The sequence below is a fragment of the Pteropus alecto genome, unplaced genomic scaffold, assembly GCF_000325575.1.
Source record: "Pteropus alecto unplaced genomic scaffold, ASM32557v1 scaffold18, whole genome shotgun sequence".
NCBI lineage: Eukaryota > Metazoa > Chordata > Mammalia > Chiroptera > Pteropodidae > Pteropus > Pteropus alecto.
In genome coordinates, this window is record NW_006440649.1 from 1,166,514 (window position 1) to 1,183,855 (window position 17,342).

Here is a 17,342-nt window from a genome sequence, read left to right on the forward strand (position 1 = left end):
ATCGCTCAATCGAGTAAATTTTTAAACAAATCGTTACCGACAGTTCCAAAGCAATGAGCCTCTTGCTGATTTTTAAAGATGTGTTTTGCTTATTTTTTTTTCCCAGCTTAAACTTTCAAAGCTGCACTTAAAGGTTTGCGTGTTGATGAGAGAATTGAGAAGTAATCCTAGTTTGACTTCCGATTTCTTTAAACGGCGGGTCAAACTTGCCTCGCTAACTTTTTTTCTTTAGAATTTAAAGAGAAACAGAAACTATCGCAATGGGAGTTTGACGGCCCGTTACCTTTTTTTTTTGGGTGGCGGGGTTGGGCGACTACTTCTCTGAGATTCCTCAACTGAGATTCCGTTTAGTCAAAATATCAGTTAATTTTTAAACTTTTTTTTGGAAGAAATACAGAGAAGTTTTATTTGCTTATAGAACTTAAGAAAAGGAGCTTGTCCTGTTTGTCTTGCGGTCTTTTGGGCTTTACAAAGAAACAGGTGGGAAGAGGTGAAAACTGGAAAGACAGAGAGAAGAGAAAGGATGATGGATGGACGTGTGTACTTTTGGGTGCACAAAGGCACAGATGTGTCAGGGGACGTTTGCCTGGCCTAACGCTTTCACTCTAGATAAACGTTATTTATTCGGACTGTTGACTCCACACGTACAGAGCAGAATGACTGATAGGTAACTTGTGTCACTTCTTAGGGCCACACCTGAAGCACCACCATCCACATCATCACAAGCCTTCTCCAGAAAGATACTAACCTGCTCCAAGCGATGTCCGAAATGGAGCGAATGGGCGAGCTCGTTGAACCGCAGGACCGGCCAAGCGTTCCCACAGCAGCATTAGCTACCCCCCCACAGGATGCCACGCTCCCACGTCAACAAGTACTTCCGTCAATCAAGGATGCACCCAGAAACAGGGACAAATGCCGAGCCAGTGAAGATGGACACCGGTTTTCTGTGAGAGTAGAGAATATGAAGACTCCGCCTACTTAACTGCAAATTCTATGTTCATACGTGCTTTTGCGAATCGCGATGGAGTGGGTACAGGATTGCCTACACTTAGAGCAGCAAATTGTCCATCAGGACAAGTCAGCGTAACAAATGCCCAGTTCGTAGACACAGTCAGCGTAAAGTTAATCAATGGAATTTTTAACAATTAAAATATTGATTTGATTAGCAAAGCCAGCTAGGACGATACAATTCTTAGGCCACATTTATTCAAATCTAGCATAAGATGATCTTTATTACGTGTGATTTTTAGCTGGAAATTTTAACCTGAAATATACCAAGGCATATACATCTAAAAATGCTGTCACTTTAAACACCTTCAAGCTTCATTTTATGCAAAGACAAATGAGTGTTCAATCCGTAAATTATGATGTATGGGAGGCATCCAAGGCAGGAAGGATTCGGTGAATTCAGCTGCTGTCCAGATTTTGCCTTGGAGAAATTTAAATGCTTTTCTGAGGATACTTTTTAATATTTCATCCTATGAGAGACTTTCCTGCTATGTTCTCTTATTTATATTTGCCTTTTTCATTAACACAGGAAACTGGTGCTTGTATGGTTGGTTTATGAGTTTTAGGTATCTAAAAACTTTACAGAATCTGTTGCTTAAAATGAAAGAAAGCATCCCAATTCTTGAACAGTCTCACGTTTTTACTGAGACTTGCCTTCTCTCAATCAAAGTTATCTGTTTGTATGGTAGAATATTCTCAGTAATATAAAAAAAGGGGAGTCTCTTTGATTGATAGAGGACAGATATTGGCCTCGAATGAACGTTTGCTTTTTCAAATCCGTTACATGTTATCGTTTGGGAAATTTCACAGGCTCCGAACTACTGCCTCTTCGGACAAACTCATCAAACCATGTTATGAGTCTGTAGTGTCTCAGTGTCTGCTAGGGCAGCCTGAAACACAGAAATGTCTAGTTTAGTCATTTTTTTCTTGAGGACTACCCAGATATGTGGTTTGAAATATGCCTATATTCGTCCGCACAGTTTTAAGCATGCGCACGTATACCTAGATGCACAAGAGTGTGAATCTCTGAAGAAATGGTTTCCACAGCTCACCGGTTCTGGGTAAAGACCTAGTTCTTCTAAAGGTCAGAGGGGTCATATATTTTCCCCATCACTGTCGATTCTATGAGAAAAGAATCCTTTATCAGAATTAAACATTTTGAAGGAAAGGCTTCCTCGTTTCATGATCTAAGCAGGTGAAATGGGGACACTTTCGGTAACGTCCCTCTTAGGGGTGGCCGGTGGGGCTTGGTGCTCCTGGGCCAGGCCACACTCAGGAGGCCGAGGCCCCATGAGGCCACACTGCCGTGACTCAGAGCCCACGCCATGTAAAAGAGACAGACACCGTTTCCACTAGTCTCTGGATGCCTGTCTTTGAGAAGCTCGGCCTGTAGCACGGATACTGGTGATAGATGCTGAGAACTGTGTTCTGTGCATTAACATGAAAAAGTCGATAATGCAGGAAGTGTTTTGTGGCTCCGTCCAAGCGATAGAAATCGGAAGTATCAGAGCACAAGTGCGTTCTGGTTCTGAGTGGTTCTCTGCAGCTTCTACCATGGCCTGGGACGGACTTATCACAAATGTGAAATTACCTGGCTCCAAGAATTACATGTTTTCAATGGAGAGAACAGGAAGCAGCCTTCATTTAAAACACCCCCTCGCTTGAGTGAACACAGAGCGTTCGCTCTGAAACTACCATATATTCTCGCGTCGTTACCAGCATCTGAATTTCAAATTTCTAAAATTTCTAAAATTAAGACTTGCAGTTATCGGCCACAAATTTATCTTTTACCTTAATGCATCATGAATAAGCCCTAGTGTTTGTGCCGACAAATTTTTTTAACTGCTGTATACCTTACAATGCAGGAGTATATACATAGATACAATATATTATTATTATATAAGTTTAATTTTATAAAACTGAATGATGTTTCTTTTGTCTGGGTAATAGACATTGAGCAAATATATTTTTACTTTGGATGAAGGTTCTGAAGCTAATACCGTCCTTAAAAACTCTAAAGCAGCTGTTACGAGCATGTAATTTTGCTATAATATTAAATAACTTAAATTTTATTAGTATCCTTGGGAGCAAAATCCTATTAATTAGGCAATAAAAGCTTCTTTTATGAATTTCAAGAATCCACAATCGTATTCAGTGAGGAAAATATGTTGACAGTTTTTGAATTATAATTTGAAAGCCCTAATAAAGAGATACAATGTTTTTTATTTTAAAAACATAGTTTTAGTGGCTAATTCACTAATGTGTTTTATGGAAATTAGATGCATCTCTGTCACACGGGGAAAAGCATATTCAGTGATAGCATTTACTCTTTAAAAAATGGAGCTCACTAAAATATAAACCCATCACATACAGGCGTGTGCATCTGTTCACTCCCTGAATTCGCTCATAATGAATTCATCTCTTCTTCTGTGTAGTGGAAGTCCTTGGAATGATTTTGATAAACGCGTGCCCTTTCAAGTCATTGTAATATGACCTGTTAGAGACAATCGTGCTCATGACAGGCAACGTTTGGAAATGTTTATTAAACAAAATTCAAAGTTTAAAAATAACGTCTGCATCCTAGCAACCTAAAAGGACTGGTAGCAGTCCACGGACGGCGTTTGTTTACCACGGCGCTCTTAACCTTGGGGGCCGTATCGTTGTCTGTTGTAGGCACCATCCTGGGCACTGTGGGGTGCTGAGCACCAGCTCTGGTCAGCACCCACCAGGTGCCGGCAGCACCTTGTCTCAAGGCGTGACAACCCAGAATCCTCCAGACAGTGCCAGCCACCCCCTGGGGGATCAAGTCAGCCCCGGTTGAGAATCTTTGCACTGCAGAATGACCTTTATTGACGGCGCGAGAATTTGTCCAGTATCGGGAGCCCCGTAAAATGCAGGCGTTAAGCTCAGTCTGGGGAACAGCTGCAAGCGATTACATTTGACCTCAAAGCCCGAAACCCTGTCTTTTATGTCCAGTGAGAAGCCTATTAAAAAGACCGAATTTTGACATGTGTCTGCATCATGCAAGGACAAACATTGAGGCTGTCCTACGTGCCAGTCAGCGTCACTTGTGAAAATGACTGACCGGTTTGATGCCCTGTCTTACACCGCGTGACACAGGTTTCTTCGAGTTCGCTCACTCCAGTCATTGCAGACGCCTCCAAATCTTGTTATTCGAGTTTCACATTGCAAACCGGAACACGAGTGCTACATATCTGTCGCATGTACTTTAAATAAAATTCATTTAAAATACAAATAAATGCATCAAGATGGTGACTCTTATCTGTGGTTTTGCATGGCCAGCCTCAGCGTCTCCCCTCTGCGGAATATTTTGGCAAGTTATACGGTGGACAGAGTGGTTAACAGAGGTCTGTACGTAAAGCTATTATTTTTTCTTTACTTAATTATATTATAGTATGCAGATAACTGCCACCTTCTCATCCAGTTGGTCTGTAGAAACCATGTCCCTTACAGTGGCCATTTAAAGTCAATATTTATTTATGTATGTAATAAAGTTTGATTTTCGTGTGTGTCTGTCCTGTTATTTAGAGAGAAGTAATCTTGTAAAAAAAAAAATTGTAAAAAAACAAAAAAGTATTGTAAATAGCCTGATATTCTGTGACTCATTATTTTCGTGTTAGAATTTGTACATACTGATTCAATAATAAAGTATCCTAAACCTGCCCAGCGGACTAGACTCATTTATTTAAAAAAAAAAAAAATTCATTGAGGAAGAAAAATGAACAGTTTCGTATGCTGCCGGGGAGATTAAAAAAAAAATTAATATTCTGGCATGAGTGGAATTTGAAGAAAAATGAACCGTTTCGTATGCTGCCGGGGAGATTAAAAAAAAAAAATTAATATTCTGGCATGAGTGGAATTTGAGGTCTGGTAAATGTAATGAGACCTTGCCATCCTAATGAAAGTATTTTGGCATTTGACGATCAACATTTTGAATTCTTTCCTCATATTTATAACTGCTAATCCTGTTGGTTCTAGTGGCATTTTGGGGGGATCGATAGTCTACTGTTTTAAATTATATCGCCTCCTCGCACCTGCTCGTAGGAGGTGTCCAGCAAATACTAGGTGTATGTGACGCCGACAAGCCGTCCTGTCTGGCTTTGCATTTTCAATGCTACAGACCGCATGCAAAGTTTCATGTCCCAGCTGCTGACAGCTGCCAGCATGTCCTGCTTCGAGATGCAGTGGACATGCAGCACGTAACCCATAAAGTGGTGTCATCCGGGGGAACGTGGATCATTTTTTTTTTCGTCCATAAAAACCACGTCTTTCTTTCCTGACACATTTATTAGCAGGCGGTTCCTTGGTTGCTGGCAGGTGCCCGGTTCAGGTCTAGAGGCATCGACTAGGAAAGGCGGGCTCCCTGTGTGCGTGGTTCTCCCGCCTGGGACACACACTGCTGTGTTGGGGAGTGACCGTGAGGCTCCTGAGTAGTCAGGTGCTCGGTCAAGACTTGTGTGGGGTCGACAGTCCAGCTGAGCCCCCAGCGATGGGATGTTTATGCCGATGGTAGCATCTTCAGAAGTACAGCGCGGCGGCAGCTCTGGGAAGCTGAATGATGTCAACACCATCCACAGAGCTCGTGCAGACTTCGCTGGGTTTTACAGGCTTAGATTGTGTGCGTGTGTGTGTACACACGCATGTGTGTGTAATTAGTTCTATGCAAGTTTATCATGTGTGTGCCACTGTATTGAAGAACATCTAAAAGACAATTCCTTAAAACAGTTTTAAGGGCGTTTTGCAGATTTCTGCACATTTCTCTAAGGCCGAATGCATTTGTTTTATGCCGATTTTAACTTCAGGGCTACGAGAATGATCGACTTGATATATGCATTTGGTGCTGGCTTGAATTCCACTCAATGAATCGTTTTCCTAAGGAGGCTGCATGCCTAATGAGTCTGCTTGCAAAAACCTGTCTCGCCCAATGAAACTTAAATTTATGTGTAAGTAAAAACTGTAGCTTTGAAAAGTCACTTTGAACTGAGAGAAATTCAAGCGCTTATTTATGGTCTAGAAGTAGATTTGAGGGAGAGCAAAGAATACTGAATTCATTAGCGTTTAAAAAAGCGAAACATTGCCTGAAGTCGAGAACTGATTCGAGCTTCATATTCATGTAACGAAGACTGACTTTTGAACGATCGCTTCTGATTATTACCGTGACCCAGGGTCAGACGCTGCCCAAATTGGCTGCCTGCTAGATGCCCAGGGGACCTTTTAACAGGGGCAGTGACTTCCAGCACCTTCAGATCTGCAGTGATGAGTAAACATCAGGGTTTTAAAGGGTCCCCAGAGAGTTCTAATATGTGCCCCATGCTGCCATCCGCTCCCCCAGACCAGGAAGACGCATGGGTTGAGAAAGGTCAAACATTCCCGCTTGCAGACCCCAAGAAGCACAAAGTCATCGAGAAGACTCACAGTGACTGCAGTGCAGTGAAATGAACTGTCCTCCACGACTATCTGCTCGGCTACATGACACACGATACAGACGTAGCTAGGAGTTTGCACGCAAATATATACAGGTATAGACAGGTGTAAGGATGCAAAGTGTCTAGTCAATCTTTTGGGTGGAATTTATTGCGAGAAATATTGATCAAACACAGAGCCATCTCTTTCTCAGCCTCATGCAATAATAGCTGTGGAGAGGTGGGTTCTGGGCACTTAAATGTAGCCCAAGACAGGCAGATTGAATGGAAGAACAGACACTATTGCGTCAGGAGCCACGTGCAGCCAACACTGATTTTGAACCACCTTCCCACCCCAGACAGATCTTTCCCCCTCACCAGCCAGCGCCCATCAAATGCGGTCGGGTTCATTCTAAGTGACGGAAACCAACCCTCCTTCGCTGCGGTCACCTCGTATCGATCGTAAAGCCCCCTCTGCACTCTGCTTGGAGAAACAGCTAACAGAATTAACCTCTAGAGCGGGCATGTACCGGGGGCTGACGAATCACAAAGCCCTCGGCTAAACGCGTTATCGGCGTTAGGTCATTCATTTGTACTGCCACGGTCTGGGGCTGGTGGCCCCCGAATGCTGAGACACAAATTGTCCGAGGCAGCTGCCCAAGAGCAGATGGCTAGAGAGTGCCAGAGTCTGAAAATGAAGCCAGGCCATGAACGCCAGGCCAGCATCCTGGCAGGTGACCATTAACCTGCTAGCCTGTCCTCCCAAAACTCGGGTTACAAAGGTACCGTGTAGCCTGTGAATAACCACATGGTTTTACATGTGTGCACGTACGACATACTAGGTACTTACATATAACATACTATGTATATAGGTATGAAATGTGTATGCAGGTGATACTAAATATATTTATCTGTGATACTAAATATATTTATCTGCGTCTAGACGGACAGTAAGTTCAACGTCAATGAGACTTGATACGTCGGAAGGTTTTTTCCCTGGTTTGTTAATCCTGCTTTGTGTTTGTTTTTGAGTTACACCTGACTGATTCCAACGGAATCCTGAAGGTGGGAATTTTTAGAGCTTCAGAACTGATCCCAATACGCAGCCAGAGAAAGAGGAGACCCCCTGCCTTAGGGAGGTTTTTGCTGAGTACAGAACTGAAGGCTGTTGCAATGTGCCCGCAACCTGACTTAGGCTGACTTTCTCCCAGCGGGACCTGGCGTTGGCAAGTGGCATGCACACTAATGAATACAGGTAACGTGAAGCATTTTATGAAATCATTTCCTTTTTTTTTTTTTCCTGTCTTCCTTCCCTTATCCACATAGCAGGGGAGAAATCACAGTCGTTTTATTATTTTACGCATAAAATCATCACTCCTTCTTAGTGTCTGAGGGCATTTGGGAAACTTCGGGGGACTGACTTTTACGGACTCAGTCACCGACTTGAAGAAAAGTCCTCTTTTCTATAGGCAACATCGGTTTTGTCGGGCATGACTCACCACCACCCAGAGACTGGCCAATATTTGCCTCGTTCCCACTTATCATTCTCTTTCTGTCAATTAACCGCTGGGATGGACACTAAATCTGCGCGTCTAGACTGGAGATTTTAAGAGGACAATTAAAAGAAGCTCCTCCTGCAGATTTCATATGACTAAATGTTCTGGTTTAGAAAATAATTTGAGCAGTGAAGTCCGTAACCTTTGGCTCGATCCTGTGTTTCTGAGCGCTCACCTGCCCAGTCGAATGAGAATTTAGATGGAAGATGTACTTTTGTGGTCATTTTGCATGAGCGAAATTTCTTTTTACAACAGTTATATAGAGATCAGTGATTACTGAATGAACGACATCAAATGTTAGACCTAAGTATCATTAAGAAATTATTTTCCTTAACTTAGAACAAGTTTATTCATCGATGGGTAGTTTGAAGACCCAGGACTATTGTTTGTCCGCATGAGGATAATCACATTTCTACCCAACCCGAATGCATTTGCAGGTCGAGCATTTAATATTGAACGCACTCACTGGTCCCCTGTTCCCCAAGGTCATCATTATCCTACGCGACATGGCCGATAGAAGATGCCCCGGTATTTCTGTGAGGAGTGAGGCAAAGCATTTTCGTGCCTTCTTCATTACCAAGTTCACGTACAGCACCTCCTTCACCGCAAACGTCAGGCTGTGATTCTGGTCCCAGGCCTGGGAGAAGATGCCAATGAGCTGGCATCTGTCCTGCCATCAGCCGTCAGAACTCCCCCTCAATGTCCCCTCAGAGGTTCCCAGAAGTGGCACCCAGACTGGGCCAAATTCTGCTCAAGGCCAGGCCCGCAGCCAACTGTCCTCCCCACGCAGGCTTGTGTCCTCTGCCACGGGGTGGACACAGACGCCTGGGGACCTGCGTTCCCCTGCCACACTGTCATTGGGCAGGTCCCGGCTTCCTCACGGAAGGCCCAAAACAACACGTCGGCATTTATCCGGTCTCCGAGCAACACGGCATCTGCAAAAAAGCGAAAGAAAATACTGAGTTTCACGGGCAGTAGGACCCAGCCCCTGCCCGGGGGCTGGGCGCCGCCAGCCAGTCTGCAGCCACCACATCGGTTCAGCGGCCGCCTGTCCCAGCGGACAACCCAGAATGCATTTGGGGACATGGATGGCGAACTCTGCGAGGTCTCTCCTTTCAGAGATAAACTTTTGCACGAAGATTTTTACGGCCCTCGGCGTGCGGTGGCGAAGGCTGCTTCCCGTGCTGGAGTCGCTGTCCGTTTGTCTCGCCCCGCAGCGAATGTTTAGGACTTGGCTGGGCCGTGGAGGACACCTTACTCTGCTGTCAAAGAACCCACGTTTTCCTATACGCAGTTCTAAAACTGGGTGTCGCTTAATGCGTTGAGTAAATTCACTACCTACTGACAAAAACCATGCTTTTCTTCTGTTATGCCTCCCTGTTTTACACTTGTATGATCCTATAATTAGATTGTAAATTAATAAAATATACTACATGACAAATTGGTGCAGCCACTATGGAAAACAGTACGCAGGTTCCTCAAAAAACTAAGAATTGATCCACCATATGATCCAGCAATCCCTCTACTGGGTATTTACGCCAAAGACTCGAAAACCCATATCCGAAAATACATTTGCACACTGATGTTCACAGCAGAGTTATTCACGGTGGCCAGGACATGGAAGCAACCGAAGTGTCCTAGGATACATGATTTGCTAAAGAAGCTGTGGTACCTATATACAATGGAATATGACTCAGCCATAAGAAGAGATGCAATATTGCCATTTACGACAACATGAATGAGCCTCGAGATGATCATGCTAAGCAAAATAAGCCAGACAGAAAACTTTGAAAATCACATGATATCACTTATATGTGGGATATAAACCTAAACGCACAAATGAGCAGAACAGAGACTCATGGACATGGACAATGGACTAGTGGTTACCAGAGAGGAGGGGGTGGGAGAGGGGGGAAGTAGACAGGTAAAGGGGTCAAATATGAGGTGACAGAAAGAATTCTAAGTATGGGAGGTGAACTCACACTGTAAATATATATATGCCTTACTGTTCAACAGTAAGAAAAAAAAGATTAACATGAGAATAAAAAAAAAAAATACTACACGAAGTGTGTGTAATGAGGTCTCCAAGTTTGTGAATTAACAAAACAATCATTGTATTTACTCAGCCAAATACCATATATATTAACCAGTGATTTTTTTAAAAATTGTAAATGAAAAATGATGTATTAAAACATTAAGAGAGAGCTCTTTGTCAGTATAGCTGGCAGCTCAGCGAGACTCTGTCTGCGGGCTGTTATTTACCTGCTTTCTGCCCCATCATTTATAAACGGTGGTTAGGAGACTAGTTGGTGTGTCAGAGGTGACAGCTAAATATATATATTGTCCTTTTTTATTTAAAAAAAAATGAATTAGCCAGAGGACTGTTGATTGACATTAGACCAAAATGACGGGGCGGGGGGGAATATCGGTTCGTGGAGAAATATGCCCTTTCTGCACGAGTGACATGTTTCTTCCAGAGCTATGTGTATATTTTGGTAAGTTCTTTTGCATTCACTTTTGAACACAAAGGACAACAACAGTAAACAATCTCCATACTTTCTTTGCAAGAGCCACCATTTTTCATCCGCCACTGTAAAACCAAGGCGTCTTATAACTTCGCTAGACGCGCGCGCTAACGGAGAACGCTTTGCCCTAAGTAGAAATAGATCGTTAGTTTGTCCCTGCGAGCGTCTCATTGTGTGAAGAGATTCGTTTTATTTCTGAAGCCGTGATGGATATAGACACGAGCTGTCCGAAGACACAGCAAGATCAGATTTTCATGCAAAGCGGATTTAAAGCATTCAAAGCCGAAATGCTCGCCGGCAGCTTTGATGGAAGAATGCTAAACGTCGACTCTCTCCTCTGAATTTCTCGCGACAGCCCGACTGCCAAGGCATCGCACAGAACGCAGGATCGTTTTCCTCGTCAATCCTCAGGAGCTTCTGCATGCCAGCTGGCAGCATCCGATGGGAGGGATGCGCACACGACTCCTGCCAGGAGACGTGCCCAAACGGCTGTCCCTGGAGATGGGCTGCAAGCCCTGCCTTGGAAGAGATTCTGCTCGTTTCGAGGCTTCTATTTTAAGCCATTTCTATTTTAAGCAATCTTTCTCCATTCTGGTCTTCTCTATCTTCCATGGAACAGGTGTATCCAGAACATCCGGGTAACCATCCAAGTGCTCGGGACGCCCCTGAGTTCTCATGGTTCATCTTCATGACTTCAGTGACTTGTCCTTGGCTAGCGACCGCCTGTCATCGACCCATCCAGTCCATGAAATGGAACTGGCCTAAGGCAAACTCCGGCCCCACGTCCTCCAAGTGAGATGTGTTCCTTAAGGGTCTTTCAGGTTCTGACTCGGGCGGGCGTAAGGTTTACGTCTGCCGTGTCAGATTTTTGTTGTTATGTATCCAGAACATAAACCTTAATGCAGGTGAGCTCTGAGGCAACGTGGCCCTCTCAAGTATCCTCACGTTGACGAGCACGTTGACAGGAACCCCGAAGCCAGATGCCGTCGGCCAAGTGTGTGTAGGGTCTACCAACAGGTCTGTGCCTTCTCTGCTAGACGGCAGAGTTTTTAGGAAAAATTGTACTATTTTTCATCTCAAAGTGTGGAAATGATCTATATTAAAGCAGAGCGGTAAAGGTCACCAAATGCCTATAGAATCTTGCAGGGGTAAATTTTAGAGAAAATGCACATATCGAGTTACAAAAGGATGTCTAATATTTCTACCATATTTCAATCAGCTGATAGAGAAACGACCATTGGCCAGTATGAACGTGGAAACTGCCAGCTTCCCTCACTAACCACAATCACCATTATGAAAGGGACTTGTCGTTTTTTTTGTTTGTTTGTTTGTTTTTTAATTGTGGCTCGAAAGAAAAATGCATCCATTTGTTTCGTACTAGTTTAAGCTGAAGTTATCGAAACAATCAGAACTTTAAATGTCCGTGTCTGTGTTTTTTATCCAGGTACCAGAAGGACTGGAGACTTCTGCCTTTGCCAATACACTGAAGTCATTCTGTAGTTTTGGCGGCTGTTATAAATAAAAGCTTTTTTTTTTTTTTTTCTATTTTCCTACTGGATATGGCTAGATTAGGGAGAAAATTTTGTTGTATATAACTTATATTATTTATCTAATTTATCTCATTCTTAATTTTCTTTGGTTTTTTTTTCAACTTTTTTGATATATAGTGTTAGTATCTGCATACTAAACATTTCTGTAACTTTTAAAAAAGTATGGATAATGATTATTTAATATTTTTGGCCTCTGTGCTTTAGCGACAATGATGTCACACATCCCTATTTTTCCCTTGATTTCAATGGAAATAGTTCATCAATTTTTCTTTATTATGATAATTGGTAATAAGTAGTCTTTTTCACAAATAGGTTGTTTTCTTCTAGTACTTAGACTTTTTTTTTTTTTAGAAATAACTACTGAATTTGTCAAACGCTTTTCCATCATCAGCCACTGTGAATGTAAACAGATGGGCCTCTCCTTGAATTTTTTAGTAGAATAAAAGATCTTCAACCATCCTTATATCCTGGATTAAAAAGATCATTCATCCTCTTGAATATGTTAGATTCTATTGGCTAATAATTTTAGAACCTTTGCATCTGGTCACGAACAATAATAATATACAATTGTTTTATAATTTAAAAAATTATTTTGTAATTATTTTGTACTCAGTACGTTTCGGCATGAAAATTAAGCTAACATCATGAAATCTGGCAGTTTCCCATCTTTCTGTAGTCTAAAAAGTTTACATTTCATAGAAATAATCTGTACTTTAAAATTGAAACAGACCTCAGCTGTAAAATTCTCTAGGCATGACATATATTTTTTTTAAGTTACCATTTCTTTAAATTACATTTTCGACAACTTCCTTGATTATTTGTAGATTCAATTTCTGTCTCTTTTGGAAGCAAGCTGGGACGTATTTGCAGGAAATCAACCATTCTCCCCAGAATTCTCATATGCATTGCCCTAGAGGTGCACGAAATATACTCTTATAATTATTTCAATCTCTTTAATTTCATGATCACATTGCTGTGTTTATTGGTAATCGCATTCATTTTTGCTTCTTTTTATTTTCTCCAATCTAGCTTTATGGGTACGTACATATATGGTTAATTTCCAAGAAATGTCTGAATATATTCATGGTGGCTACGATTTATATTATTATAGTAATTTCCACTTTTGTCTCTTTTCTCTTGCTTTTTTCCTGCATATTCTTTATCAAGTTATCCTCTATTTCTAGCTTACTGAACATTTTTATCATGAACGGGTTTTGGGTTTTGTCAAATCCTTTTGCTGCATCTATTGAGATGACCATGTGATTTTTTTTTTTCAGTCTGCTGATGTGATGGGCTGCACTAATTGATTTTCAAATGTTGGACTCACCTTGCATTGCTGGGGGTAAATCTCCCTTGGTCATGGTGTGTAATTCTTACACTTTTTTGGGTTCAACTTGTTAATATTTTCTCGAGGATTTTTGCACCTACATTTACGATACATATTGGTCTGTAATGCTTTTGTCTGGCTTCAATGTTAGGGTTATGCCAGACTCACAAGATGTATGCCCTCTGCTTCTAGCCTCTGAAAGAGATTGTGGAGAACTGCTATAATTCTTTCCTTAAATGTTTAGTAGAGTTAAAAGGTTTGCTAGCTTAAGGAACCCATCTGACATGATGCTTTCTGTTCTGAATGGCTATTAAGTATTGATTGAATATGTTTAATAGGTAGAGGCCTATTCGGATCATCTGCTTCGTCTTATGTGAGTTCTGGTAGATTATGTTTTTCCAGGAATTGTTCTATTTCATCTAGGTTATGAAATTTGTGGGCACAGAGGTTTTCACGGTATCCCTTTATTATCGTTGATGTTATTAATTTGTATCCTCTCTCGTTCCTTCCTAGCCTGGCTAGAGGCTCATCAATTTTATTGATCTTTTCAAAGAACCAGCTCTCGGTCTCATCGTTTTTCTTTGCTGATTTCCTGTTTTCCATTTCATTGATTTCTGCTCTAATTTTTATGAGTTCTTCCGCTTACTTTGAATTTAATTTCTTCTTCTTCTTTTTTTTTCCTAGCTTCCCAAGGTGAACAGTTGAATTATTGATTTATTTAACTCGTGCACACTGAGCTTCGCCCGCGTGGGCAGGTTCTCCTAGGGGCATGAGTTCCTGCAGCGGCCGTCACCTGCCTGCTTCTGCTCTGTGTGCGTGACACGGTGTGTCTGCCCGTCTGTCTCTCCAGTTTGGGGGCAGCTGTGTGCCCTGTGTCCCCGTCCCTCTGATGGATCCAAAAAGAGTCGTTGATTTTTTCCCACTTCAGGAACCAGAAACCAAAAGCCTTATTTTGCTTTCTGCGTTATACATTTTTTCTAGTCTCTTATATTGAATATGTAGTTCGCTTATCTTCAGTCCTTCTCATTTTAACGGTGAAAGCTTGGGTAGATATATAAAGGTTTGTCATAGGCTCTGGCATCCAGAATTAACCTTTTCGTAACTGGCTAGAGCGCCGAACATTGTGTTAGGATTTTCCCTCTGATCTCGGTGTTTTATACGCTGCTGCTTCTTCCAATTTACAAATGAATTCGACCAATTTACAAATGATTATGTTCCAGGGGTCATTTTGTGTCATTTTCTAGCTTTGTTTATGAAAACGTTTTGTAAGCTCTGGACATTTTAGGATTGGGATTTCGGTCTTTGCAAAGTCACCACAATACGTAGATCGATGCGTGCACTAACACCTGTACCTAGAGCTATAAACGCATAGAGATAGATCACGATTAGAGATCCAGATACTGATAGAGACGTAGATACTCGTAGCCTGCCCAGATTTTCTCCGTCTTTGTGACGTCCACGAACACTGCTCTCGTTTGCGTCCCAGGCTTCCAGCTTCCCGCACCTGTGTGTCCTTGTGTGAGGACCGTCTGCAGCCACCAGCGCCGGCTCTGGCAAGTCACCCGGCATGCCGGAAGTGCCAAGGGACTAAACCTCCCACACTGGCCTCGACCCACGGCTGATGGTTGTTGATGATTAACAGCTGTGGCTCCTCTCTCTCTCTCTCTCTCTCTCTCTCTGGCTTGTGCTCTGTACTTCCCCCCAGAGGCCCTGAGTGCAACTGACTCCAGCTGCCCTCAGCGGTAACTTGCTGGAAAAAATATATTTTATTAGCTTCTCCCTTGTCTTGCCTCCCCCTCCTCTCACAGATGTTCCTTAACACACCTGATCATGCTTCTCAAAGGTGTCGGGGACTCCACCTTCCACCAGGGCATTAGGCGGGCCCAGCAAGAAGCCGATGGTTGTTCAGCATCTTCTTCAATGAACAGAAATCCAACTTGGGACGCTCCGAATCAGCGTTTGAGCAAATAAAGGATCGTCTTTCAAAGTCTGGCATTCCTATGATATGGGGGTCTACGCTCACTTGCTGGTTTGAGAAATAAACCCAAAAAGAAGCAAGTAACGCTACTGTGTGGGGCTGAATCACAGGTCTGCAATCACTTCAAACCGGGAGCAGCTGAGGCTGGAAACGAGCCGTGAGGGGTAGGTCCCAGCTCTGTAGCGTCAAACTGATGTCAGTTGGGGGGTTCTTGGGTTGGAATGCTTTCTAAGGTTCTTAAATAATGGCTTTGGGGTCCTCCTATAATACGCCGGAGGCGGCTTAATGGAGAGTGGATGAATTATCTCTCTCTCATCCCCATAAGCCCTGTCATGCATGAAATGCTCTCGGAGGCTACGTGCTTGGAAGGGAAGCGGGTCCCCACCTAGGTGAAACCTGCATCACGCCTCTCTGCTCTTTCTCGAATGCGCTTCGAGGAATAACAGCGGCGCTTCTGGAAGCCTCTTTCGGCCTGACCGAGTCGCCGGGGGCGCAGGCTGAGCTGCTCGGAGATGGTTTCACGGGCCGTGAGATCACCTGCGTGTGGAAGTGGGTGCTGTGACCGTTATTCACGGGGAGTCACCTGAGTCCGTGAAAACCTTGTCGAAAATCATTAACCAGCTTTACGCTTTGGCATCGTGCAGATTTGATGTTTAAATATTTAAGTATTTTGGTTATTTAACCCAAGAGTTCCTTACTTCCTTACTCAGTGTGTGGTTATTGATATGAAGTCAGCTCTGGGTCTTTGCTGAACGGTCCTGGTAAAAATGTTACAGTGTTTATTACCAAAATTGTCTCAGTCCATCCACTGGAACCATGTGGACTCAAACAGCTATGATGATAACCATTATGTCATTTGTAACAAAAACCATCTTCTCTTTAGAACCAGAGAACAGCTTTGATTTTCTGCGATGTCATGTAACTTAACTCAAGATTTGCTGTTTATCGTTTGTTTTTAAATTATATTCTCTTACTACGTCTCGGGAGAATAAAGCAGTGCAGAAACAACTCCCAGACCTTCCAGAGGCTTCTGGAGAACGATGCTAACAAATCGTGAGTGCATAGGAAGACTGAATCACTGTCCTCGCTTCTGGCAGCTCTCCTTATCCTAAAGTGACACCTCTCCCTGGGCGTGGGAGCTGTGCATCCGCCCTGTGGATGCTGGCCTCGTGAGGGGACTCGGACTGGCCACTGGGAATCCGGTAAGACGTGTAGACTTACACAGGGCAGCGTCTCAGATGCTGGTCCATGCTGGGTGTTAAGGAAGCACAGGAGCTTTATAACAACTTCCTGGAGTTCACCAGGTTTCAATAACTGGTTTGCAGCTTTTCTTCATGAGTGACAGAAAAAAAAAGATACCCATGTTTATTCATTTATTGACTCTTGTGCAGGGGTCCCCAACCCCCGGGCCGCACAGCAGGAGGTGAGCGAAGCTTCACCTGTATCTGCAGCCGCTCCCCAGCGCCAGCCTCACCGCCTCAGTTCTGCCTCAGATCCAAAGGCGTTAGAGTCCCTGGTGCCACGAAGGCTGGGGACCACTGCACTAGTGCATTTATACCGGCTTTCTTAGAGAGAACATCCAGACGTACAAAACGCACCGAAGGCGCTCCAAGCATCCCTCCTGTGACGGAGCCCGGCATCCATTTCAGAGCTCATGAAACCCTAACAACAAAAAAGAGAGAGAGAGAAAAAAGTAGGAAGGACTTTGCTGAGGGGGTAGACCAGAAGGCTGAAAAACATCCACTCAGCCTGACTTGCTAAATTCGTTTTTCATTATCTCGCCTTCAGGAACATCTATGCCACTATTCTTCCAAACGGTATAGAAATAAACGTTAAGGAGATTCGAACCGAACTTGGAGAGTTTTCCCTTTAGAGAGCAGGAAAACATTAGTGTGCGTAGCATTTGAACTACTGAGTTCAAATCCTAACATTTTCCATTTAAAATGATATTTAATAACACAGAGAGAAGTAACGT

At 43.1% G+C, this 17,342-nt stretch overlaps 1 protein-coding gene and 1 long non-coding RNA gene across 10 annotated transcripts in view; one reads left to right on the forward strand and one right to left on the reverse strand.

Annotated features, from left to right (window-relative positions):
* The window catches only part of ANOS1 (anosmin 1), a 119,423-nt gene extending 114,731 nt beyond the window's left edge, over window positions 1–4,692 (forward strand). The window contains exon 14 of the mRNA XM_025050986.1: window positions 689–4,692. Coding sequence (XP_024906754.1) covers window positions 689–747 — 59 coding nt within the window. The 3' untranslated portion in view covers window positions 748–4,692. The remainder of the gene's footprint in view (window positions 1–688) is intronic.
* A 1,907-nt stretch (window positions 4,693–6,599) lies between these two features.
* The window catches only part of LOC107196100, a 168,358-nt gene continuing 157,615 nt past the window's right edge, over window positions 6,600–17,342 (reverse strand). For 7 of the 9 annotated variants that reach the window (XR_003048122.1, XR_003048121.1, XR_003048119.1 and 4 more), the window contains 2 exons: window positions 16,589–17,029; window positions 6,600–8,922 (listed from right to left, as the gene is read on the reverse strand). This is a non-coding gene — a long non-coding RNA (uncharacterized LOC107196100). The remainder of the gene's footprint in view (window positions 8,923–16,588; window positions 17,030–17,342) is intronic. The other 2 variants (XR_003048118.1, XR_003048117.1) reach the window with 2 other exon arrangements.